This window comes from Lissotriton helveticus, chromosome 9, assembly GCF_964261635.1.
Source record: "Lissotriton helveticus chromosome 9, aLisHel1.1, whole genome shotgun sequence".
NCBI lineage: Eukaryota > Metazoa > Chordata > Amphibia > Caudata > Salamandridae > Lissotriton > Lissotriton helveticus.
In genome coordinates, this window is record NC_136070.1 from 803,914,642 (window position 1) to 803,940,177 (window position 25,536).

At 45.3% G+C, this 25,536-nt stretch overlaps 1 protein-coding gene across 1 annotated transcript in view; it reads right to left on the reverse strand.

Moving 5' to 3' along the window:
- The window catches only part of TBCB (tubulin folding cofactor B), a 128,840-nt gene that overhangs the window by 79,658 nt on the left and 23,646 nt on the right, over positions 1–25,536 (reverse strand). Inside the window, exon 2 of the mRNA XM_078660932.1 lies at positions 12,261–12,404. Coding sequence (XP_078517058.1) covers positions 12,261–12,404 — 144 coding nt within the window. The remainder of the gene's footprint in view (positions 1–12,260; positions 12,405–25,536) is intronic.

A 25,536-nucleotide genomic window follows, 5' to 3' on the forward strand; every position in this document is an offset into this window, starting at 1 on the left:
AATCACCACTCTTGAGACAGTAGTGGAAACAGCTCGCATACCACAGAAGTCGGCTCAAGCAGCTGAACTAATACCTTTGACACGAGCATGTGAGCTTAGTACTGATTTATGTGTGAACATTTACACGGATAGCCGCTATGCTTTTGGAGTGGTTCATTATTTTGGCCTACTCTGGAAGGAAAGAGGCTTTCTTACATCCCATGGGATGCAGATAATGCACTGAGAATTAGTACATAATCTTCTGACTGCACGTACATATCCAAAGAAAATTGCCATTATGAAGTGTAGCGCACACAAGAAGATCACTGACAAGATAGGACAAGGAAATGCCTTTGCAGATCGTGTAGCTCGTGAGACTGCAATACAGCGAAACACTACATCTATGTACGTAGTAAAATCACAAGCTGAGCGTTGGCATGATGCTAGAGAGGAAGTATTGGATATACAGAGATCTGCCTCTGTGCAAGAACTTGAGCAGTGGTCCAAAGAAGGAATGTTAGACGATGAGGGTTGTTGGTGTAACAAAGAAATTAATAAAATGGAAGTTACCTGCAGCCTATTTGCAACCTATGGTTCAAATGGCACATGGGCTGGCACATGTTGGAGCTCTAGCAATAACGAAACTACTTACACAAGTTTGGGAGCATCCTGAGATTGCCAGCACAGCTAAAAGAGTAGTACAGTCCTGTTTGATCTGTTGGCAGTACAATCATGGAAAAGGGACACGAACTCCTACAGGAGGGTTTGCTACACCAACCGCACCTTTTGAAGTTTTGCAGATGGATTACATCCAACTTGAACACTATAACAATCTAAAGTATGTCCTAGTGGTGGTATGTGCCTTCAGCAAATGGATAGAGGCATACCCTACGAAGGATAATACAGCGCTCACTACAGCTAAGGTGCTTTTAAAGGAGTTTTTCCCACGGTATGGGGTTTGTAAACTTTAGTGGAGTGACAATGGACCTCATTTTATTGGGCAAGTTGTTGATTATGTCATGAAAGGATTAACAGAAGTTCCATGCAGTCTTCCACCCACAATCAGCAGGATTAGTGAAGAGGTACAATGCTACTCTGAAATAAAGTTAGCGAAAATTCTGGCTTCCACATCCTTAAAGTGGCCAGACGTGTTACCTCTGGCATTGCTGTCCATAAGACGGTGCCACACTCACGATCTGGGCTCACACCTTACGAGGTGGTATTTGGAAGACCAATGAATATTTGGGGAGTTCCTAAGCCACCCCCTATACATCTACCTTGTGTTCTGTTGAATGATTATTTGGCACAATTAACTGACAGTTTGATCTCTATTCATCAACAGGTTCGAGAAGCTCTTCCAGACAGATCTACAGGTGAGACCCATGACCTCCGGTGACCAGGTGATGATCAAAGCCTTCGACAGATCGAACAGCTTGGAGCCGAGGTGGCGAGGTCCGGAGCAGGTGCTGTTGGCTACAAGGACAGCGGTTCGAGTGACGAACAGAAAGAATTGGCTCCATACCACGCACTGCAAGCGTGTATCGCCCGCCTTGGTGGAACCTGCTGTGCTGACTGATCAAGAGATTTTGGAGACGGAGAAAGGTCAAGCTATCTCATCAGACGAATCTGCAGAAGTCTTCCCGGACCACACCATTCCTGGAGCATCGCGATACGACTTGAGACCAAGAAAAGAATCAGCAGTTTTGAAAAAGACAGGTTGAGCTACCGCCCTGGGTTAGCGGAAACAAAATGCCGATATGACAAGGGGTGGGGGGAATCAGCCCTGAATAGTGTAGTGACACCCGTCTTGATCTTCGGTGAAGAAATCAGCGGCTGGCTACGGGATAAGAGCTCCAACAATTGTTTCAACGAGTTTGCAGAAATATTAAATTATCACTGTTGCTAAAATACTCAACAAGCAAATCATTTGTGCTGTAGGGTTTGTTGTTGCTCTGGTGGTTATGGCGATAATCAAGTGGCTCCTGCTAGACAGGTTTTTGTTGCCACTACGCCGGTTCCAGTGGAACATAACTATTTTACGCTTCCCCATCATGAACAGAAGCATCTACAATCCTACCTAAATAACACCTTTATCCAGATGTTGCATCATACACATAATGCCACGAATTCCACCAATTGTTGGGTGTGTGGGATGATACCTGCACACCAAAAGAAAGGAGGAACGCCTTTTATTCCTCTACCGTTTTCCCATAATGGTTCATGTCAAGCTTGGTATGCCCTTTTGTTTGCTTATGGAAAACCTTCAGTAGGTGGAATAATATTTCAATTAAATAAAGAATGTTACCAAGATAAAGACGGTTACCCTCAAGCTAAAGGGACTAAATGGGAATGGGATGAATACCAACCGGACAATTTTTCGACACCATAGGTCTTCACAAATGTGAGGAATATGAAGAACATTGGACCCTTTGTGATTTCTGTAACCAGCGCAAAAGCAGATTTATGTATTGGCAGTGTTGGGAGAATTCCGGTAGGACTGGCAGTGTTGGGAGAATTCCGGTAGGACTAAGTGAATGTATTTCTGCATTGAACATTGAGGGCATAAATAATAGTAGTTTTATATCGTCGTACAACACCTATTTTGTGTGCGGTAATAAAGGATACTACCAATTACCTGTTGGTTGGTCAGGGGTATGTTATATATAATTTCTATTTCCACCTGTGTTTTTAGCACCTGCATCATATCATCGTGACCTGAAACTGTACAATGATATTTCTAAGAATAGATATAAACGGACGGGTACTGACGAGATTGATCACACAGACACCACTCTGCAACAATATGTTGATTTCAATTTGGGTTTGTTTTTCTTTGTGGGTGCTGCATTGAATAGCAGAAAAATCAGACGATTGACTCGTGTAGTAGAAGCGGTCACCAATCAGACAGCTATGGCACTTGGGAACATTGCAGAAGAACTGCAAATTGGAAGAATTGTAGTACTCCAAAAACGGATGGTGCTTGATGTGATTTTGGCTGATCGAGGTGGTGCATGCCGCATCATCGGTAGTAGTTGCTGCGTCTTCATCCCAGACCACTCACCTTCAGTTTATAACGCAATCTCTAAGCTACATAAGATTGCTGCAGACATTCACCCAGAGACTGGTACATGGACATTTTCAAACTGGATATGGACACTCTTTGTTATTTGGGGCTGGAAGCTACTGACTATTCTATGTATACTGCTGGTGATACTATTTACATGCTGTGCTTGTATACAATGTGGTCCCATGATTTGCTCAATGTGCATCACTGCTTGTATACCTGCAAAAATAGGTATTACAAAATAACAAAAAATGCTAAATAATGAATTTACTGAGATGATGAACATCAATGTACAGGCTGCAGATCTACGTCTGTTGTAAATTAACAGCGATTAGATTAAGCATTAGCAGAAGACATCCTGTATTTAGAGATTATCTTGTCCGTTTATGGAATCCATTTTGTATTTCTGTCAGCCATTTCGTTTGCCATGTGCTCACCATGTGCTCTGTCCTACCTTCCTATTAACTGCTCTTGAAATCGGACGATATATTTATCCTCCTTTGCTTTGCACATGCCTAGTAAAGCTTACAGCTGTTCCTAACTTGTAACTGTCAAGATGTGTCCAGCAGAATTAGCTTACTGTCAGCCCTTCCCACTTGTTGCTAGCACACTCTCTGTATGACCTTATATGTATTTGAAACTAACACTCTGTGCCTTGTACCACCTTCATTGCAGCCCCTGTGGGTATAAAAGGACCAAGCTCCTTCTAGTCAGTGTGCTACTTTATACACTACCGAAGGGTGTTGTATGGTTGTGGTTCCACCTCATGAGGTTTAATAAATACTTTGCTTTCTATTCCAGTTTCTGTGCCAACTTCTTACTATTGGTCTGAGGACTCTGAGCAAAGAAGGGCGAATCCCTTGCACTGGCAGGCCTTGCTGAGGCTTGCTGCGACAACTGTTCCGCAGGTAATAGAGCTCTTCGTAGGGCACTTGTTAGCAAACCTAGAGATAGCTCCCTTATCAAATTCCTCAGACAACACTATAAACTAGCTATCTCTGCCAGAAAAGAGGAAATTATAAGAGAGCGCTAGGATACTCTTGCTCGGGCAGTCACACTAAAAAACGAGAAGGATTTCTGGTCAGCCGTTAAAGACATGAGGTCTTTGGGACTTCCCTTGACCACAATTAGTTGTAATATCTCTAGTGTGGCATTGGCAGCACATTTTACGGAGATTTACTTAGCTCCAGTCCCATCTATTCAAATTAATGAGTGTGGAATTTCCACTAGGATTTTGATTAACCTATCAGAAGTGGAGGAGGCTATCGATCAGAGCCTGAGCTGTAAAGCCCCTGGCCCTGATGGTCTACCCATTGATCTTATCAAAAGTCAGCCAGACTTCTGGGCACCTTTACGGTTGAATATTTTTAATAATCTAACAATTTCCATTTTACCCAAAACATGGTCCTCCAGCATTATTGTACCGATTTTTTAAAAAGGGGACCGCTCAAATCAAAGTTGTTACAGGCCAATCTCCCTGATCGATAAAAGGCTGAAAATTTTAGGGAGGGTCCTGTATAATAAGATTAGGTCATGGGCCGAGGAAGATCAGATTTTACATCCCTGTCAGTTATGGTTTAGAAGCAAGATAGGCACTGTTGAGCAGTGCCCCAACCTCAACTTGAACGTTGGCAAATATACTATAGCAAAACAACAGCTATATATTTAGCCTTTATAGATCTTACCTCGGCCTTTGACTTTGTCAACAGGTCACGACTCTGGAATATTCTTTTAAACTATGGTCTGGACGAGTCCAGTGTACACTTTTTGGTTACCTGCATAAAGACCTACACGCCTGGGTGCGTATTAGCAGGGATGGTGAGGTATCTAAAAGACATTGAAGTTAGGAGAGGGGTTAGGCAGGGGTGCGTCCTAGCCCCTCTCCTATTTATTCTCTATATCAATGACTTGAATAAATCATTGGTAACACTCAATCACGATGTTCCCTTTATTAATGGCAACAAAATCCCCGACCTGTTATATGCTGATGATAAGGTCCTAATGGGCCGCACTCCAACAGCTCTCCGCATCCTGGTGCGGGGTTTTGTCGACTTTATGGTCAGTTTGGACTTATGCACCAATTTTAAAATATCTTTTTTTAACGGCTTGTGGATCGAAGAAGTATTTTAATTCATCAATTGTTTTAGAGTCAAATAGTTTACAAAGCACTCGCACTTTCCCTTACTTAGGATTAGTTTTTGGCTCTAACGGACTGTGGGCTGATCATGTGGCCTATTGGAGGAGAAAGTTTTCCAATTTTACTAATAGAATACTCGGTTTGCCCAAGCCTAGTAATACAGAGGTTGTATCTGCTACCGTCAAGATTTCTAAACCTCAATGTATTCCAATCGCTACTTATGGCGCTGAAGAATGGGGATTTACTAACTGCGGTAGTATCCCGGAAGAAGAGAATAGATTCTGCCGCTCAATTCTGGATGGCCCCATTTCCTCTTCACAGTATGCTTGCCATTGCAAACCTAATTTGTCATACATTGAAGACTATATTAAGTCTTGCCCCGCAATATTTGGACTTCGAGTTTGGAAAAATCCTGCGGCCCAACTTACTAGGGAGATTATGTCTGATTGTCTAAAATGTGATAGGGGATGTAAATACCCTGGCTGGCCGCTGTCTACAAAAGTTTAATCAGTGTAAACCATGAGCAGTTATTCCTAAACCCCTTAGAACCTGGTATTGTTAGTGAAAAATCCCGTCAAACAGCCTTATACTCGTACTACAGGAACGTCAGACATGATAAGGAGACTAAGGAATCGTCTGTTGCTAGATACATGTGTATCCGGAACATTTCCCACGCCCCAACTGGCTACCTTTTAAAACCCATTGGCCGTTGGGAAAGGGGTTAATTTTTCCACCTAAGGATCGAAACTATGAAATTTATGCTTTGATTTCCAGCAGGATATAATTCTAATCTTCATCATTTGCCTTGCCCCTGCAATAGTCAACATAAACAATCTATGCTGCATTTTTCATTCTTCTGTAGCTATTTTTTAATTCTTACTAAAAGGTTGTTGGTACCTTATTTTAAGACAAAACTTGTGATTGATTATAAGGCTGCTTATGGGAGGACTGCTCTGGAAGATGATGAGCTAATTTTCCGTTTTGGGCTCTTTTCTGAAAGTGGCAGTGCGAATTAGTAAGTCTATGTGCCCCCCGTGAATTTTGCTCACTCCACTTCGTCTTCTAATCACTAATTTTAACACATGGTAAATTAACGCCTTAATGAATTGCTTTTTTTGTTATCATGTTTTCTTTTATGCACACTGTATCGCTGGTAGACCAGTTTTTAATTGGAATTTTTTAATGACCACTTTGTTGCTGGTTAATTCTTATTGTATATGTTGTTGCCTGTCTGCACTTTTATGGATATATATTTGTATCCGAATAAAGATATTGAAATGAAAAAAATTAAATGATATATAGTTGAATAAGGGGGTGAGTAGCTGTGTGAGTAGCTGTATTAGTGATTGAGTGAGGTTGGCTGTATGGGTGAGTGGGTGGCGGCCTTAGTGACTACATGGGTGGGGGGGGTGAGTGGATGTTCTGGTGACTGAGTCGCTGTGTGAGTGGCTGTATGGGTAAGATATTGGTTGGTTGAATGGATGTATGGGTAAGTGTGTGTGCCTGTTTCACACAGAAAGTGTCTGTACGCGTAGACCGTCCTTTTAAACCTTCTTTTGCACTTTATGGTGCCAATAAATATTTAATGAGAACTGACCTCTGCTGTGGTGCTGTAATTCTCGCTGAGGTGAAAAAAAGCAGTTTGAGCGGAGAATTAATATATATATATATATAGTCGCTGAAAAGAAACAAAGGGTAATGTAATAGTGAGGTGAATAGGTCTGTGATAACATTAATATTTTGAACTAGAAAAAACAAATGACATCATCCAATGAGTGTGTTAGTTTGTTTTAAAGCTTACATAGTGATGGATAACTACCATACTACTTTTTTACCTAATTTTGTACAGCCTGTGTCCAATTAAAGGGTGTACCTGTTTACAAAACATATGTGCTCCTGATGCATCATAGCTCTGTAGAGACACTGAATAAGTTAGAAAACTTGGCATAGAAGAATTATGTGTACAGGAGACAATTGACAACTTGTTTCTAGTATGTTGCACACAACTGTTTCTGGTTCTGCAGAAAAAGTTTCCAACATTGCAAAGATTCTATGTACTATAGACTAAGTATTGTGAGCTATTAGACAAAATCCTCTCAGCATGACGATTTCTACATCACATACAAGACTGTGCACCAGGTACTAACCTATGTACATTTGCATTTTTTGCTTGAGAAGATAAACTATTTTTATAGTTTTCACCACAATATGAAGGCTGCAGGTAGCATGATCTTTAGCACCTTCAGACCATGGTTATTTTAAATGAATATTTGCTCATTGGATATGTTTTTTCATTGAGTGTGTAGGAGTTTAGGGTCTGCTTTCCTACGGTCACCCCACTTTTTGCTTTTTGCTTCACTGGTTTTCGAATTAGATGTGGCTGTGAGCCTGCTAATCAGACCCACAGACCTGCTGTTCTCTCTCTAAATTCACACCATGTACTTTAGGTACATCACCAATTGGGAATTGGGTCACTCTTGTGAGTCCCTGTACAGTGTACCATAGGTACCCAGGGCATAGGTGCACCAAAGGCCTACCAGGGGCTGCAGCATATCTTTTGCCACCCCTGGCTGGCCATCTAAACTGACACAACAGGCTGATCACTCAGCTGGGGCAAGGGTGTGTAATCACCCCTTGCGTAGATATAGTATCCCTATATCTAACCTTATATCTAGACACATATACACCTATGGCAGGCCTTAACAATCCTAGAGGCAGAGTGCTTGGTTTTATGTGAGATGAGGCTCTAGCATGAGCTGAGCCTGTCTGCAGCTTTCGGAACCATGTCCTTATAGCCGTTCTAGGATATAGCCATACCATATACTCTTAAGTGCATTGTGAACCTCGCGGTTAAATGCTAACTTTGGTTTGGCTTTATCAAAACATATAGTGTAAGGTGTCATACGCTTTGGAATACTACCCCCTCACCAGTTCTGGCGAGGGGGTAGCATTCCACCCTTCTAGAGGGAGAAGACATGTTGTTCCTACTAATCCCGGTTAAAGTGAAAGTTAACCAGAGCCTCAGCATCACAAAATGGATGCTGCTGCCACAGACACAAGTCTGACCCCCTGCTGCTGGGAGTCCTTCCAGCGAGGGAGGCTTGGACCAAAGGTTTCCTGTCTTGGGAGGTGCTAGCACCACCCCAGACAGGCCATAGTGTATTGGAGCAGGGAGGGCTGAATGAAACGAGACACTGCCTGGGGCACACAAGGTGTCCCATGCATAGTCCAGTTCAAACCGGTGCTGGGGCACTCCAGCCCCAGCTCTGGTGCGAAACTGGACAAAGGGAAAGGGGTGTAACCACCCCCTTCCCTGGTCCCACCAATAGGAGGGACCTAGCAGGTAATCCAGCCCCTAAATGTGGTATATAGGTAGGAGCTGAGTCTCAGGACTTTAGATTTATCCTGACTGAAACTTGAAACGAAACTCTGGACCTTTGACGTTCTACCTGAAGATAGAAGACTGAAGAATCTCCCTGGTGGTCAAGGAGTGACCACCCTGTGCAAGCAGGCACCACCAAGCGATCAACGGTTTGCTTTGTCGACGCTCCCGCCGGAGCCAGAGCACAGAGCCTGACATGACCCGGACTTCCAGACTTCCAACAGCCCGATCCACAGTCACAGCAGAGCTGAGACCCGTGAAGGCGACGAGAGACGTGGGACCGGCCATCTTGAAAAGCCAGCGAATTGCTTTCCATGCAACTTCTGAGGCACCCTCGAAGTTGTGCATTGGGGATTGAGAAGCCCCAGCCCCGAGCACCATCTGCACCCAAGATCAGCCCTCCACGAGTTCTGCGTGGGGCCCTTCTGCATTTTCCTGCTCGACGCGTCTGTCCGGTCACTTGCCCGTTGGCTAGTGGCCTCTGTGACGACGAACCCTTTGATTTACACCACTGGTCTGGTTGCTCCGGACTGGCCCCTGCTTCCCTAAAAAGGAGAAGCCCATCAGACCTTGCTGGTCTGATCCGTAAGCCATCTTTGATTCCTGCGTGGGTTGCCTTTGCCAAGGCTTGTTGACTCCAATCCGGAAGCCGACACCGCCGACAGCGAGAGCCTTCGTGGGACAGTCTATATCCAGCTCCTGGTCCTAGTCGACACCTCCTGGTCCACGTGGCTGCAGAGACAAGCTTCACGAGATCACCTGATTGCTTCGCGAAATCGCCTTGTTCCTTCCTGGTCACTGGCTAGTGACCCATACTCTGTCCCCTCTGTTTTCAGGTACTCTTCATCCTCGATCCGCCCTTGGATCCAACCGGACACTTCCCTCCTGGTCGCCTGCAGCATCTTTCTTCAAGGCTCCATAGGATTCAGCGACGAAACCCAACACACTTTGACACCTATACACCGCTTCCTGTGGGTGAGGTAACGAGAGTACTTCGGTGCTCCTGTGGGTATTTACTATCCTAGTGTCCAACTTTCAAGTAGCTGTCTCCTTGTCCATCCGGAAGTGACCTAAAAGAACTAGTTTCCAATTCTTTCGTTCCCATTCTAACTCTATGGTAACTCGCGTGTGTGTAAAGACACTGCACGCGCATCCCGTGGGCCTCCTGCTCCCTAACCTTTGGTAGTACAGCGTAGCCCCAGCGATTCTCCAAGACCTAGGCCTATCCTTTGTTCGTGACGTGGTTCTTATACCACTATCTTAGTATATGGTTCGAAGTGCCCCTAGGGCATTACTGTATTTTGTGCAACTTATTGTATGTTGATTAAGTATCTTGTTATGTGCTTGTGCCTCTGACCTCATAAAGAGTTCAGAGGATTAATTTAGTAATAAATACATATATATTTTCTATATATAACCTGTGTGGTGTCCTTTCATTTGGTATTAAAGGGATTGCATATGGTAAAACAGCTGGATTCACATGCCCTCTTGAGTTTAGCCTAAGACTGCTTTGTCCATGCTACCACTAGGATAGCTGGTCTATAAGGTTGACTTTACAACCCTCACCATAAGGGTTGTTTGGACTGGTGCAAGGTGCTCACTAGAATAGTGATCATCATATACCAGGCCAACTTCTCACAGAGTATACGTTGTTTTAGTAGATACTTTTTAATACTCTGTAGTGTATTGCACGTAAGAGTTTCACAGTCTGCAAGCAGTGTGGTACAAAGTAAACTTTCTCGATTGAGTAATTACTGTTAACAGTATCCACTTTTCTACTAATATCCACTTAATTTCTGTGTGTTCAGTGACAGTGGGGTTTGATCCAGGTAAAGACTGTCCGTAGTAAGGCGTCAATTATGTAACAGTGCTTGAGTATATGGAGCAACTTTGTTTACCCTGAACAGTTGTATACAGATTGAACACATGTGCAGTGCAGGTTACCCTTTTGCCTGTGATTGATGGTCAATAAGATGTCACTGTACATAATATGTTATTTAATATGTGAGGTCATAAGCAGTGTATGGCGGGGCACAAGTTTTAGTTAGCTCTGCTAACTAACTGGTGACTTTCTGAGAGTTCAAAACATTACTGTTGGCACGGTCATTCACTTAACTTTAAGATTACTTTAACCTTTGGGTTTTTCAGTGAATTTCTAGTTTTTTTTTTTTTTTACTGAGGTAACAACTGATCTTTTTAATCACACCTAACTATAACCTTTGTTATTTTGAGTGTATTCCTAGTTTTAACGTAAAGTAATACTAATCACACCCAACTATAACCTTTGTTATTTTGAGTGTATTCCTAGTTTTAACGTAAAGTAATACTTTATTAGAGTGGATAGAGTCAACCCGACGCCGTGCTCGGCCGACCCAGCCTAAGGCCAGGCTCTGTGGGAAAACCCCCTAACGGCAGCCAACCCCACACTGTGGACAGCCTTTGGCTGTGCATAAGAGGGTTGATGGCAGGGCATTGCCTGCAGCTAGGCCCTGTGAACAACCCAGCCAGAGGCAGCCAACCCAGCCAGAGGCAGCCAGCCCAGCCAGAGGCAGCCAGCCCAGCCAGAGGCAGCCAGCCCAGCCAGAGGCAGCCAACCCACACAGACCGCCAACCGCTGCACCCCCAACAGGCAAAGAGTCTCACGATGCGCACAGCCTTTCATTGCACGTGGTATGGGGGTTGTTTGCAAGGTCTGGCTTACAGTCAGGCCCTGCTTTCAACTTCCAGAGATAAATAGAGGCACAGAGAGAGATAGAGATAGAGGCACAGAGAGAGATAGAGATAGAGATAGAGGCACAGAGAGAGATAGAGATAGAGATAGAGATAGAGATAGAGGCACAGAGAGAGATAGAGATAGAGATAGAGATAGAGATAGAGGGAGAGATAGAGGGAGAGAGAGAGAGAGAGAGAGGGAGAGAGGGAGAGGGGGAGAGGGAGAGGGGGAGAGGGAGAGGGGGAGAGGGGGAGAGGGGGAGGGAGAGGGGGAGAGGGAGAGAGGGAGAGAGACAGAGAGAGAACACAAAAACGTTATGACGAAAGCACAACACACAAGTATGTCATATATAGGGAATATGTCATTCACAAAGTGTGCCCAAAGTGGCCCAAACTCTCCATCCGGGGAAACTGTAAGGCTCCACATTACACATTTACACAAGAGGATTTCTACAAATTGTCTCTTTTGAAGTTCCAGTTTGTTTTTTCTAGACAAGCTCTTCTCTCAGTTCTGTCTTTTTTCCAGGGTTGTTTGGTTACTGAAGGTCATATGTCTTCAATATTTCACATGCTATCAAGAGAAAGGGAGTAGCAGGCATTCCCGGTGTGTATCTTGTTTCAGACTTAAGTAATTTGACCTTATTCTATTTGTTAATATCATTTGTGTTTGGCCATTTGAGAACATGCCAATATGAACTTAATGATTAGATGATCTACCTTAGCTAGTTGCAGGGTAGATAGGAGAAGGTTCCATGAATCACTATCATAAGCCTTTTTCTGTGACCAAAGATAACTGACCAGTAAAGTAGGGTCAGGACTAGCACCCAGAGTCTGGACGCTGGTGCCCTCATGGGCCACGGTCATTACAGCTTTACATGAGTCTGTTGAGTTACTCTTGAAAGAAAAAAATGTAACAGCCGGGTGCGACACAGTCAATCACTAGAAAGGCATAACTATAAGATTGAAATTAAGTGAAAAATGCTTACATGTATCCGACAGCCATCATCTACAGGGTATGAACCCAGCAGAGAGTCATCACTGTCCATCCTCATAATGAGTTTGTTATCCAAACTGTACAGTTCGAGATCCATGCACGAAGCAGGTGTCCCAACCACAAGCTCTAACTTACACTGCAAGAGAAAAATAATGAGAAGTGTACAGAAAGTGACAATGAAGGGGACAGGACTTGAAGGAACAGCTACAAATCTATTACACATTTAATATTTTCACAAAAGTACCTCAGCACCTAGAAAAGCATTCATAATTTATCTAGCATGAAGCCCTCCTATATTTCCATCACATGCCTTATCTTTCTTTCACCATGTTTCAGGATCACTTACCACCCATAACTTCTGCCGAGTTCATTTAGGCCCTGTAGCCCTCATGTTAGATCAACAAGAGGTGTTGCATCCTCTTGGACAGATTATAAGGTAGTATCCGTACTAGAAATCTGTTGTGCTGGGATCTGGGCGACTCCTTACACTTTTTTGAAACACTACAGAAATCAGGGTGTAGGAATTTCAGATGACAGTTTTGGTCATAAAGTGCTACAATCACTAGAGAATGTGTGACGTTTTCTATTACTCTGATGTTTGATATTTTGAGTTTACACTTTGAAAATGTTGTGTGCAGTAATAGTGATTTCTCAGTACTTATATTCTTTGGCCAACTTAGTTTCGATATTACTAATGAGTAATGACTTGGATGAAGGCATAGAAATAATGCCCCTGTTACACACTGACAATATTCATAATCCTTAGTCCTCAACCTCCTCAGCACAGTCATTACAGCCCACTTTCCTCGCCTTATGGGATGGCCTCACTGGGCTTGGTTGTTCAGGGAGGACTATGGCTTTTTACCACCCTGGAGGGGCAGGCAGAGGTCATATCGATTTCAACTTGCGAATTTTAGTCGTCACAAGGTGCAAAATAACCTCATGAATACTGACAGTGAACAGATACAATGAAGATTATGAGGATAATGAAAATTATGGTTAATTTATCAGGGCATCACAGTATTCCCCATCATAAACGTGCGCAAGAAGTGACATCACTGGTTTCCTGTCAAACCATGTTTAAAAAAAAAAAAGTATGCAAGAGGATTATTTCCTATCATCTTTCTGCACAGGAAGTGACATTACTGCACTTCCTGTCATCCATCTGCACAGGAAGTGCCAGCACTGCATTTCTCATCATCTATCTGCACAGGAAGTGACATAACTGGTATACCATCAAAATCAACTTCAAAAGAAGAAGCTGGGCAGGGGAACTGAATTCCCCATCATTCATCTTCACAGGAAATAACATCACACAATTTCACAACATTCATCTATACAAGACGTGATACCAAATCCTGCCTTCTCCTTACTATAATTAACTCTTCAGGGCATCCCAGTATCCTGGTGTCCCCAGTAAGGGTGAACACGAAGGCATCATATGTTTGGGCATGTTAGTGCTAGAAAGGGCCTTGGGACAGAACCGGTTCGACTGAACCTTACAAAGTAAAACCAAATCATGTGCCTCACCTAGCAAACGAAACTGTCAATCCCCGAATTCACACCTAGATCCAGATAACATCCTCATACAGCATTTGCACAACACAAACTCAACTTCATACACATTCCACTACCACACTCACCCTAAATCTAGATGACACACATTCCATACCATGCTTATTAACACTCGATCTGCAGTACTGCACATGCCAGACACCACAGACCTTAATACCTATCACAAGCTTGATGCTCTCTTCATCGCAGTAAAATGGCCTGCGCCCCCATCTTAACTACCCTCCTTCCCATAGGATAACTAATATGAGAGGACCACACACACAACCAAGGAGGAGACCTCACAGTCATCCATAAGTTCTACAGATCCTGCACCGTAGGCAAATGACGAACACTAAAATACATGGAGCTGGTGACACTCCATTTCCTACTCACTTCAATTCATACTGCCACCTTCCATCTCTACAACAGGCTACCTGCGCAGAACATGGACTTGATTGATGAATTCTATGTCAGGACTGGAGGCGAGGATTATGCTGAACTTTCTTCACTTTATTGACAGCAGCCTTTCAAAGTAGAACATGAAAAAACTAACATTCCCATGAACACTTGGGAATGTCAAGTCAAGCAAGCTTTATTCGACGATGGTCATAAAAGCATATTCCATATATATATATATATATATATAAAAGTACATGTATAAAATTCAATTGATAAAACCAGATTAAAATCCAGATTATAAAAATTCATAAAATACATAAGTAAAATCATTCCATTGCCAATACAAAATAGAGGTATTATTATTACACGATAGTTGACAAGGATACTTGGCCTACAAGGTTAACTAATATATTATGTTTTCAGCAATCGGGCTCTAATCGACCATTCCCAGCCTAGAAATTTCGCCACCGCTATATACACAAACATATTAGGGCTGGTGCAAATAATTCTGACTGCAACCAATCCTCTCCTCGTTCCCAATAACCTACACATCGGTCGTAACCACTTTCGACGGGGCGCCGCATAAATTGGGCACTCAAACAAAAGATGGCCAATGGTATCGGGAGCATCTGAGCAAGCCGGACAAGCCACCTTGCCCCCACTGGTCCATCTGTTAGAGAATGCCCTTACCGGTAGGCTTCCCACTCTTAGCTGAAAGTAGAGCTTACGGTCAAGGGGCTTTGTGATGACATCCCAGAATTCCTCAAGTTTGGGAGAATCTTTAATTTCTAAAAATAAACCACCAAGAGAGTGTGAAGGGGTGGTACTGAAAACCTTTGTAGCCACCCAGTTCCAGTACAAGTTCTTAAGTACCTTCTTTGGTGGGAACCTAGCGTGCAATGGATCTTTCCACAATTCCCCTAGACCTAAATCATTTGGAAGATTCCGGATATGTCCCAACCATTTGACTTTCCGGGAACCATCACTTTTGACTACGTCCAGCAGCCCCCTGGTGTATGTGTCCAGTTCAGGTGTGGACCAAATCCGCCACCAATATAGGATTGGGCGCAAGGATGCAATTAGAGCTATTGGAGTTATGCCCAGATCGTAAAATAGGGGATTCAATGGGGTGTTTTCGGAAACAGTCATCCCCTTTAGTTTTTCGTTTTCCCACATTTCCACACCATACAGAGTAGAACTAACTACCTTGCCATTGTAAACCGACAACACCGGAGTTATCGGCCTAGTCAAGGACCTGGAGTGCTCTAGGCTCAATGCTCCTGAGAGCTGGCGATGCTTCAGGGTGGCCAAATCAATCTGCTGTCCCAGGATAAATCCTGTTGGGTGCAGACACCCAAATAGCTAAATTCTCAAGTGGCCCGTTCCTCATATATACAGTACCCCTGTTGGCATTAGGCGCATTAAAATACATGTACTTGGATTTAAGAATATTAACTTCCAAACCACGAGCGACACAGAAGTCCTCGAAAATTAACAAAGCCTTCTGTATCCCGCTCGGGTTTTTTGATACTATGAGACAATCGTCTGCAAACATTAAATTGGGATTTTAGCTCCGGCAAGAATAGGTGCATCAACATTAGAACCAATTAGAATTTTGGCAACATCATTTATATATAAAGAAAATAACATTGGAGCCAGGACACAACATTGGCGCACACCTGTTTCAACTGGGAACTGAGATGTGACATAGCCAGGACTACCCCACCTAATCTGGGCAAAATTCTCCTGGTGGAGCTTTCTAATTAAAGACAAGATATCCCCGGGCATACCCATATCGTTAAGCACTTTCCACAACATTTGGCGCGGGACCAATCTATAAAAGCAGCATAAAGGCTGCCATTACCAATTAGCACGGTCTTCCAGTATAACATAGTAAAATGCATGATCTGATCGACCGTGCTAACGGAAGTTCTAAAGCCAGCCTGCAAATGAGCAAAATGCTATGATCCTTTTCCCAAACCTGAACCTTATTTAGAATAAGCCTACCAATGATCTTCTGGGTAGTGTCGATCAAACTAATTGGTCGATAATTTCCAGGCTGGGACTTGTCTCCTTTCTTATAAACTGGGATTATTTCGGCCCCTTTCCATGAGCGGGGAATCGGTGCTCCCCTACCAACCGCATTTGCCAGTAATAATATATATGGGCCCCAAGAATCTTTGTCTTGTAAGAATAGATCAGCTGGGATACCGTCAATTCCTGGCGCTCTACCAGGAACGACGACATCCAAAGCCAGCTGAACATCCCTCAAAGTGAATGGATCCTCCGAAAAGGGGATAAAAGACACCTCTATGGAAGAATCTTGGCCATCTCCCATCGCAAACTGCGGTTTGAAATGGGATACCCATTTATCCTGCGGAACCCAGTTCTGTGGTTTATCGGAATTGCTATCCACACCCCACTTGTAGACACTCCAAAACTTTCTGGGATCTTTGTGGCGTCCTGCTTCTTGCAGGTCTAGCCACCTCTGCTCATCCCATAAACGCTTGGATTTAAAGACAGCAGATTTAAACGCCGCCCTAGCTATACGTACATTCACACTCGAGCCACTTTTAAGGGCTCTACCTAAATCCAAGCGAGCCTGCCTACATTCTGCTGAGTACCAACGTGGAGGGTGGAAATTACAGGGACCACTTTGTTGAGAGGGCTTAACAAACAGCGTACGCAGGTCCTTAAAAAAAGCCTCATGAATCCTGGTTCCACTTTCAATACTAGTAGTTCCACTTTCAATACTAGTAGTTGAGCACTCCTCACTCACTACACCCTTCAAATCACTTATTGCCTGAGTAAGCTTGCTAGCTATAAAATCAATATTCTCCTGAATGACTACGACTTTAGACCAGTGGACATGGCGCATATCATTAGTAATGACAACGTCCACTGGGGAAATGGTATCAATCACCCTTCCCAGACTAACTGGAGGTTCCCAATATGATATTTTTGCCAATAGGGGGTTATGATCGCTCTCTACTCTATCTATAATTTGCATGTCCTGGAGATACCTCCACAGGCTCAAACTAACAAGAATATAATCTATTCTACTCCGCAGGGGGGCGTTCTTAAATGTATTAGCCCCACTTTTATCACCTGGTGTTCTACCATTGGCGGATCTCACTCCTTTGTTTAGGCAGAGTGAATTAAGCTGTAATACAATTTGCGTCCACCTTTTAATGGGGACTAGATCCAATTTAGGAACGCCCCATACCCTATCTTCTTCATCTGAAAGGTTCCAGATATCATTCAGGAGAGGCTCAAAAGTTACATTAAAATCTCCTCCTATAATTATATTAGAATGGAGAAGATTATTCTCTAAATGTTCTTCCAGAAGTGTTAAGATTTCCGAGTTGTTTCCCCCGGTACTTCTGGCATATACATTGTATATAAGAATAGGGTCTTGATTCACAAACTCCAACATAATGGCCTGAAAATCCCTATGATTAGTGGGTATTATCTTAACCGTTACAGCAAGATCTTGCTTGATCCAGATAATCAGGCCACCTAACGGTCGACCTTTCCCTTTCTTTTCCGCTAGGATTCCATAGTTTAGATACCCCGGGAAAATACAACTGCTCCAGAGCCCAGGTTTCCTGGAATAAACATATTTCATGCCGGCTGATAAAAGAAGCCCACTCCGGGGAATCCATTTTCGTTCTCGGACCAGCAATGTTCCATGAAAGAACTGATCCGGTAAGGACAGGTGATTGTATAGATTTGGGAATCTCCTGGGTGATAACTAATGATTTATTCTGTACAGATGACAGCCCTGGGAGCGGGGGTTCTAAAGAAGAAGTGGGGCCCATTGGGATAATTAATGCGTGATCTGGGACCTCATACTACTTGTCTCCCTGGGTGTTACTTGTCAGACTTGAGTCTGTAGTCAATCGTTGTTGTCCAATCCAGAACAGGCCATACCTATGCTCCTCTCAGGGATTTCTCTAGTCAGTATCCTTCTCTGGTAGGGTTGTGATCTCATTTGAATCCGGGAGTTATCTGGGGAACAGGTTCTATATTCCAAGGCCAGCAAATCCTCCACTATCTTCGGGTTTTTTAGAATCGCCTCAATACAATCATCGGTATCGCCTGGTGATGTGATTCTTGTAGTTTTTGCAATGTCCTCCCTAATAACAGACCTACACCCCCTAGTGTGCCTAATCCAATGGATTGCCTTATTCGTTAGGGAGTCCGGGGTCTCAGACTCGTCCTATAGATATTTTTGGGACATTCACCATATACACAGCCTGTGCGCGGTTTTGGTAATCGTTGCTGTGAAGATGGTATGGATTTAAGGAATATGATCTTGTTTCTTGCCGGCAGCTTTCTTTTGTATTCTCGCCCATACTAGCTCTAGCCACTGGCATAACATTTGGCTTGGAGATCAATCTTTTGGGCGAATTTACCAAATTTTTCCCCTTTACATTTGGATTGCCTATGGATTGCGTGATTCCCCTTTCTTTCCTCACCAACGGACTGCGTGTAGGTGGATTGAAAGTCGAAGGCGCAGATGGAACAAATACTTTCCCTCCAACCACGCTTTTGTTCATTGGGCCTGGCGGGCAAGTTTTTGCAAGATTAAGTGAGCATTGCCCTGAATGATTTTTTAAGGTATTGACTGTGACAGTCAAAAGATCAACTTTAGCTTGCAATGACTCAACCAAACCGCACAGTTGGTTAATAATTACCCACAGGGGATTGGCCGTTATCTCAGGGGACATATGCACACCAATAGTTCCAGACAAAGATAGGGAATTTTCGATAGGGGGGGGCAATCAACGAGTTTCCTACTGCATTGTCACTCTCCATATGAGACAAAACAGAGAACCTATTGTTGCTAAATAAAGGTTCTAAGTCCTCAGCACTGACATCAAGTTCTACAGGTGGATTCAACTGATCTATGCTTAACTCCTTCTCGTCAATTGTTACAATATTTGTCCCTACCCCCACAGCAGGTTTACTTAGAAACATATCGGGAATTATCACCACCCCCTTATCCTGCCTTTTACCCGTGCTGGTCCCCAGTTTCACAATATCCTCACATGTTTGCTCAACAATTTTAGGAGCTTGAGTCAGTATGTCCCCACAGTCTTGTATCAGATCATCTATTCGATCCATGACACAATTGGCTCCTGCATGAGACAGCCGCTTGCCGGATGACTTAGTTTTGCATTTTCTTGCTTTTTTCCCCACCTTTAGGCACTCCCCCTACTACTTCGCCGGAATCTTCTGTCAGTTTCCGTTTCCCCATGCTTCCGGATTGCTAGTCCGTGCAGTATAAAAATAATAATAACACAGAGTACCTTAATTGCAAATATAAGGGGATTGGCCCAGCCCTGCCAACTCCTGTCCCGGACTGTCACAGACTGTCCGCCCTTTGTCCGGGCTTCGTCCGGCTATGGTCCCGCGCTGGGTCCCGCGCTTGGTCCCGCGCTGGGTGACCCGGAAACAGTTTAAATTCTGTAGGTGATTAAGGGGCGGTCCTCCGCTCAGGTGGGCTACCGCACGGACTCCTGGCTCCTGGAGTCCCGTGCGTTGATGGAATCACTAAGCCCCCGCGATGGGAAACAGCCTCGGGCACTGCGGGCAATCGAAACTTCTCGTTACTCCCCCGCCTGGGGAGACAGCAGCTCTGGACACAGTGAGCAGGAGCTCACGAAGCGGGACCCGCGACAGCGGGTCCGGCGAGCTCAGAAGTAAGGCCGGTAATTAGGGGGCGGTCCTCCGCTCAGGTGGGCAGGTGGGCTACCGCACGGACTCCTGGCTCCTGGAGTTCCGTGCGTTGATGGAATCACTAAGCCCCCGCGATGGGAAACAGCCACGGGCACTGCGGGCAATCGAAACTTCTCGTTACTCCCCCGCCTGGGGAGACAGCAGCTCTGGACACAGTGAGCAGGAGCTCACGAAGCGGGACCCCATGGGAATATCATAAAAACAATAGAGAGCAACACATAGACCGTTCTCTCCACCCATCAGGTAGCACCAGCCAGGTCATAGTCCCTTGTTAGTGGTTGTTCCTCCTCTTTCTTAGCTGCTCGCAGCCCAAGATAAGTGTATTATATTTCCCTCAGTGTTGTCTGCATTTGAGGTGTACTAGCATTGTTATTTCTGACATTGTACTGTTAGCATTGCTGTTTCAGGCATTATTTAACTATCTCTCGTGTGTGCTGTTATTTAATTTGCTGGCGCTAGCGCGTTATTTTACTTATGGCTTAATTTAGGCTAATTGCTTGATAATATTGCATACTGTATTTGCTTTTGTGCTGTGTTATTTCCAGCCTGTTTTTCCTTGTCGTTCAGGCTGCCTTTTTCCGATCTTCGCTGCTGGGAGGCTTGGATGGCCGCGGGAGCATTTTCTGCTCCTCCATGGCCATTGCTGACGTGGTGCGGCTCGTGGTGGGGTCCTCCCACTGCTTGAGGGCGCATGACTGGCGGCTCTCTCCTGCGGCACATGCTTTGAATTCCATGCGTTCCTGGAAGCAAAGCAGCAGCGCCGCAGGGAGCCTTTAGCCATCTGGAGAGTTATGCCTGTCCATTTTACTGTGTAATGAATGAATTGTGTTTTTAACATCCATTATGTTGTACTATGTATGCATTTTATTGTTGTCTTTTATGAAGAAATTTCGAAATAAAGACGTTTGAACTGAGTTATGCCTGTCTGTCAAGCGGGTCTTTACTGCCTATAGGCTCTTTGGAGGCTACGCCCATGAAGGGTAGGTAGGATGTTAACCCTCTAATGATTTGAAATGCCCCGTGGGAATCTGTATAAACAGTTGCCTCCCTGTGGGAACATCTCCCAGACATATGCCCCTAAAAATATCTTTTTGCACCAGGGCTGCAGAGTCCCAGGCTTTGTCCCCAATATGGCCCGCCATTAATTAGGCTGACACCCAGACCCCTCTATTGGGCATATCCTGCCTTTTCTAAACTATACAGGTATAACCTGCCTGTTTCTGTTTCAATATAAAATTAACCCCTTCGGTACTTACGCCACATATTTTGTTATTAAGTTGCCCTAGATATGTCCCACAATATGGAGGCCATGTATGATGACCAAGGGGACGAGGTGGACCCACTCAGCAAACTCCCATGGGACGATGAGTTTTATGATGTGGTTGACGCATCTATTCACAGGGCAGTGGCGGAGGCAACGTCTCACTTGGAGGAGCGCCTACGACACCATATTGCGCAGGCCTGTGACAGATTGGCAGGTCCCATCCCAAACACCCCGCTGGCACTTCCTGCTGTTCCCCCACCTCCCCTCGACTCTCAGCCACCCTTAGCGAAGCGACCTCGCGAGCTGAGATTAGATCTGGAAGCTTTTGCTAGGTTGAAGCAGGCATTTTTGGCCAGCACAGTTCCCCCAGTTACACCTTCAGACTCCGTGGATGGTAACACGAATGGTAACAATGGGGACACGGATAGCGATGCAGGTCCCTCCCGCCCCTGTCTTCCTTCTTCGCACCCCCCCCCCCCCGAACCACCCCACCCCATGCCCCTCAGAACAACCGGGGCATATGTGGGGACATGTTGGAACCTGATGAGATTCTTCACCCAAGGTCTTCAGAATGGGCTCCCTCTGACACGGTAGCACATTACGCGGTGAGCTGCGTTCGGAAGCCTCTAGAGAAGGAAGCTTGCAATTGCCTCCAGGCAGAATGCCTTCGCCCTTCATTGGATGGCAAAGTAGCCCTTCCGCCAAGAAATTGACACGCAAATGGCTACCTTTTTTACTGCAATTTCTCAAGGACCTTCGGAAAGGGATTGACAGATCTTGGCGAGCTTACCAAGACAAGCTGCTAGATACTCTGGGGCCCCTTACAAAAATATTAGATATGGCGGAGGAAGTAAAGAATTGAGGCTCACTCATATCCCCAGACACCCTGTCGACTTGGGAGCAGCGTGCAGTAGTCTTTTTAGGCAACACGAATTGCACCTTGTCCACCGAACGGCGCAGGCCACTTCTAATCAAGGTAGATAACTCAGGGACCTGGCGGATTCAGAAGCGGATCCCGTGGCACAGAGTGGACTGTTTGGGAAACCATTCATTAAGGAGCTGGGGAAGTTTGTAAATACTTTTAGTTCCCTGAATAAGGCACAATCCTCTTATCAAGAAGGTGTTCCATGCATTGATTTTCAGAGAGGCCGGTCGAGGAAGGGGCCGCTCGACCGGCCGCAATAACCAATACAGTCCCAGAGGTCAAGGCTCCCACCAAGGCCAATACCAGGACTAAGCCAGATTCAAGATTGTATATACCACCAGGACGGTGCGGCAAGCACAGAGGGGGCAGAGGTGCAGGTGGTGCAAATAACTCTGGTGAGTGTCCTACCTTCTTCCCTTTTAAAGGTAGGGGTCCGCCTGGCAAATTATTTCCAGGCTTGGACTTCCATCACAGGGGATGCCTAGGTTCTCCAGACAATTCGGATTTTTTGGATAGAGTTTTACGGGACTTCCTTACAACCCATTGCTCCTCGACCCATCTGTTTTTCCGCAGCAGGCTGCACGTTGGTAACCCGGGAGGTGCAGGCTCTCCTCGAAAAAGGGGCGATTACCCAGTCCCTCCCTCACCCCAGGGGTTTCATCAGCAACCTATTTTGGTGGAAAAGGCGGTCAACGTCCAGTTATAAATTTACACAAATTCAACAAGTGGTTGGTCTACCACCACTTCAAGATGGAAGGAATCCATCTTCTCCGGGACTTCCTGAGGCCACAGGATTGGATGGCGCGCCTGGACCTCAAGGACGCCTACCTTTCGATTCCTATTTTTCCTCCTCACAGGCGTTCCCTACAGTTTTCATGGGAGGACAGGACATACGAGTTCACAACTCTTCCCTTCAGGTTGTCGTCAGCCCTGTGGGGGTTTCACCAATGTTCTCCAGCCTGTGGTGAAATGCTTACGAGCACAAGGAATGAGACTCATCGTCTACCTCGATGACATCCTGATAATGGCCCAGTGCCCTTGAGTACTCTCAACAGTTGCAGGCAGCGGTAAACCTCCTGCAAGGATTGGGGTTTGTGATCAAGACCAAATCCTCCCTGGTACCCTCCCAGATTTTCCTAGGGTTCTCGATAGACTCCCTCGAGTCTACGCTCTGTCTCCCTTCCAGGAAGATAACCAAATCCGCCACGAACCCTGGCGGGCACTCCCGAAACTGCACATCTCTCTTAGACAGGTGGCCCGCATTGTGGGACTCCTGTCCTCATCGATTCAAGCCATTTTTCCGGGGCCGTAGCACTATAGCGCTCTCCAACGCCTGAAGGCCTCCTACGTTCGGAAAGGGTTGGCATATTCCCAAAAGGTATTATTAACACTGGAAGCCAAAGAGGAACTCAATTGGTGGCTCGCCAGCATGGAGGCTTGGAACGGACGTGCACTCTCCGGTTCCGCTCCAGATTTTGTCAGAGTCCGACGGCAGCAGATTAGGCTGGGGAACAAGGTGCGGCGATTTCACTACAGGAGGCGTGTGGTCTCCTCTAGAACAACGGTTACATATCAATTGCTTAGAGCTCCTGGCCGGTTCCTTCGCAATTCAATGTTAGACCAAGGACTCGATCCAGTCATGTGTCCTCCTCAAGATGGACATCGTGTCTGCTGTGCGTTACATCAACATCCTGGGAGGCACACGTTCAAAAGCTCTCTCCGATCTCGCGGCCAATTTTTGGCAGTATTGCCTAGACCACCAGATCCCCGTCACAGCAGATTATCAGGACAATCAGGCAGCAGACTTCCAGTCACACCACTTCCACGAAGTAAGCCTGTGGAAGTTGCATCTGGGAGTGTGTGCAGATCTCCAGGCCAAATGGGACCCCTTTAGTGTGGACCTCTTTGCCTCTCGTTTGGTTCACAAACTACCCCGGTTCTTCAGCTGGAGACCAGACCCCCCCCATCGGGGAACACAGACGCATTCCTCCAAGATTGGGAGAAGGAGGGGGCTACACTTTTACCCCATTCACGATGATCACCAGGGCTTCAGCCCAGGACCGACGACAGACGGCAGGTGTGATGGTGATCACGGTCTGGTTTCTAGTTCTCTTGGAACTTTTGTGGGATTTTCCAATCCCTCTCCCCCGATTTCCAGGCCCCCTTCTCAATCCAGATGTACAATCTCACCCGCTCATCATGCAAGGGTCTCTAAGTCATGGCGTATTACAGGGGACTATGGTCGGTCCCAGGCCTTTCGGGAGCGGCAGAGACGTTCATGTTCAAGGCCTGGGCTTGCAGTACGGTTAAACTATACAAATCTATCTGGAGAAGGTGGTCTCTTTGGTGTCTGCGACAGGATCTCTTTTCCGTGGGAGTAGATGTGATCCACATTTTGAATTTTTTGGCGTCCCTAGCGAAAGAGGGTCTAGCCTACAGATCTATGAATACCTTTAAATCCGCCATTTCAGTGGGACACCCAGTGGTGGATGGATCCCCAGTGGAGGAACATTCTTTGGTTTGTCGGCTTCTGTGGGGAGTAAGACTTTCCTTTCCCCTGGAGCCTCGGTATTCAGCCCTTTGGGATGTTAACCAGGTGCGTCATCTATTCCTCTCTTGGCAACCCAATAGATTCCTCTCCAGGAAGAAACTGTCAGCAAAACTGGCTATGCTCCTGTGCCTGATCTCTTTTAGACGGGTATCGGATGCAAGAGCTCTAGACATCTCGGACAGTATTTTCTCCCCCTTGGGAGTTGCTTTCACCATTCGTAGACGGACCAAATGTGGAACTAAGTCTCTCTCTACCCTGCCTTTCCGGATTCGCCCAAATTATGTGTGGTGTCTTGCCTCATGGCGTATGAGTAGATGTTAGAGGAATTCTGCCCTCAAGGTGAACGACAGCTCCTTATTGCTTTGAGGAAGCCCCACAGGGCTGTCTCCTCCCCCACGATTGCTCGGTGGGTGCGATAGATTATGCAGGAGGCGGGCATTGACCTACGTAGATTCGGTGCTCACTCGAACAGAGGAGCGATGGCCTCGAAGGAGTTAACCCTTGGAGCCAGCCTGGAGGATATCCTTAATGCTGCAGATTGGTCTTCAGATCCCACCTTTAAAACGGTTTTATTTCAAACCAGTTAGGCAGATGGCTCACTTGGTGGCGAGTAAGCTTTAAACTAGCATAATCCTTCGCCTCCGGTCCTGACATAGAATGAAAACGTTCCTAGCTATCGTAACGGAAAGTTTCAATTCTATTAGAGACTCAGAAGCGAGGATTATCCCACCCAAGATTCAACTGTACTTTAAACCTCCTCAGAAAGTTTACTAAACTGTGTTTCTGTGGTATTAATGCAACTATCTAAAAGTGCATGATTTGCATGCTTT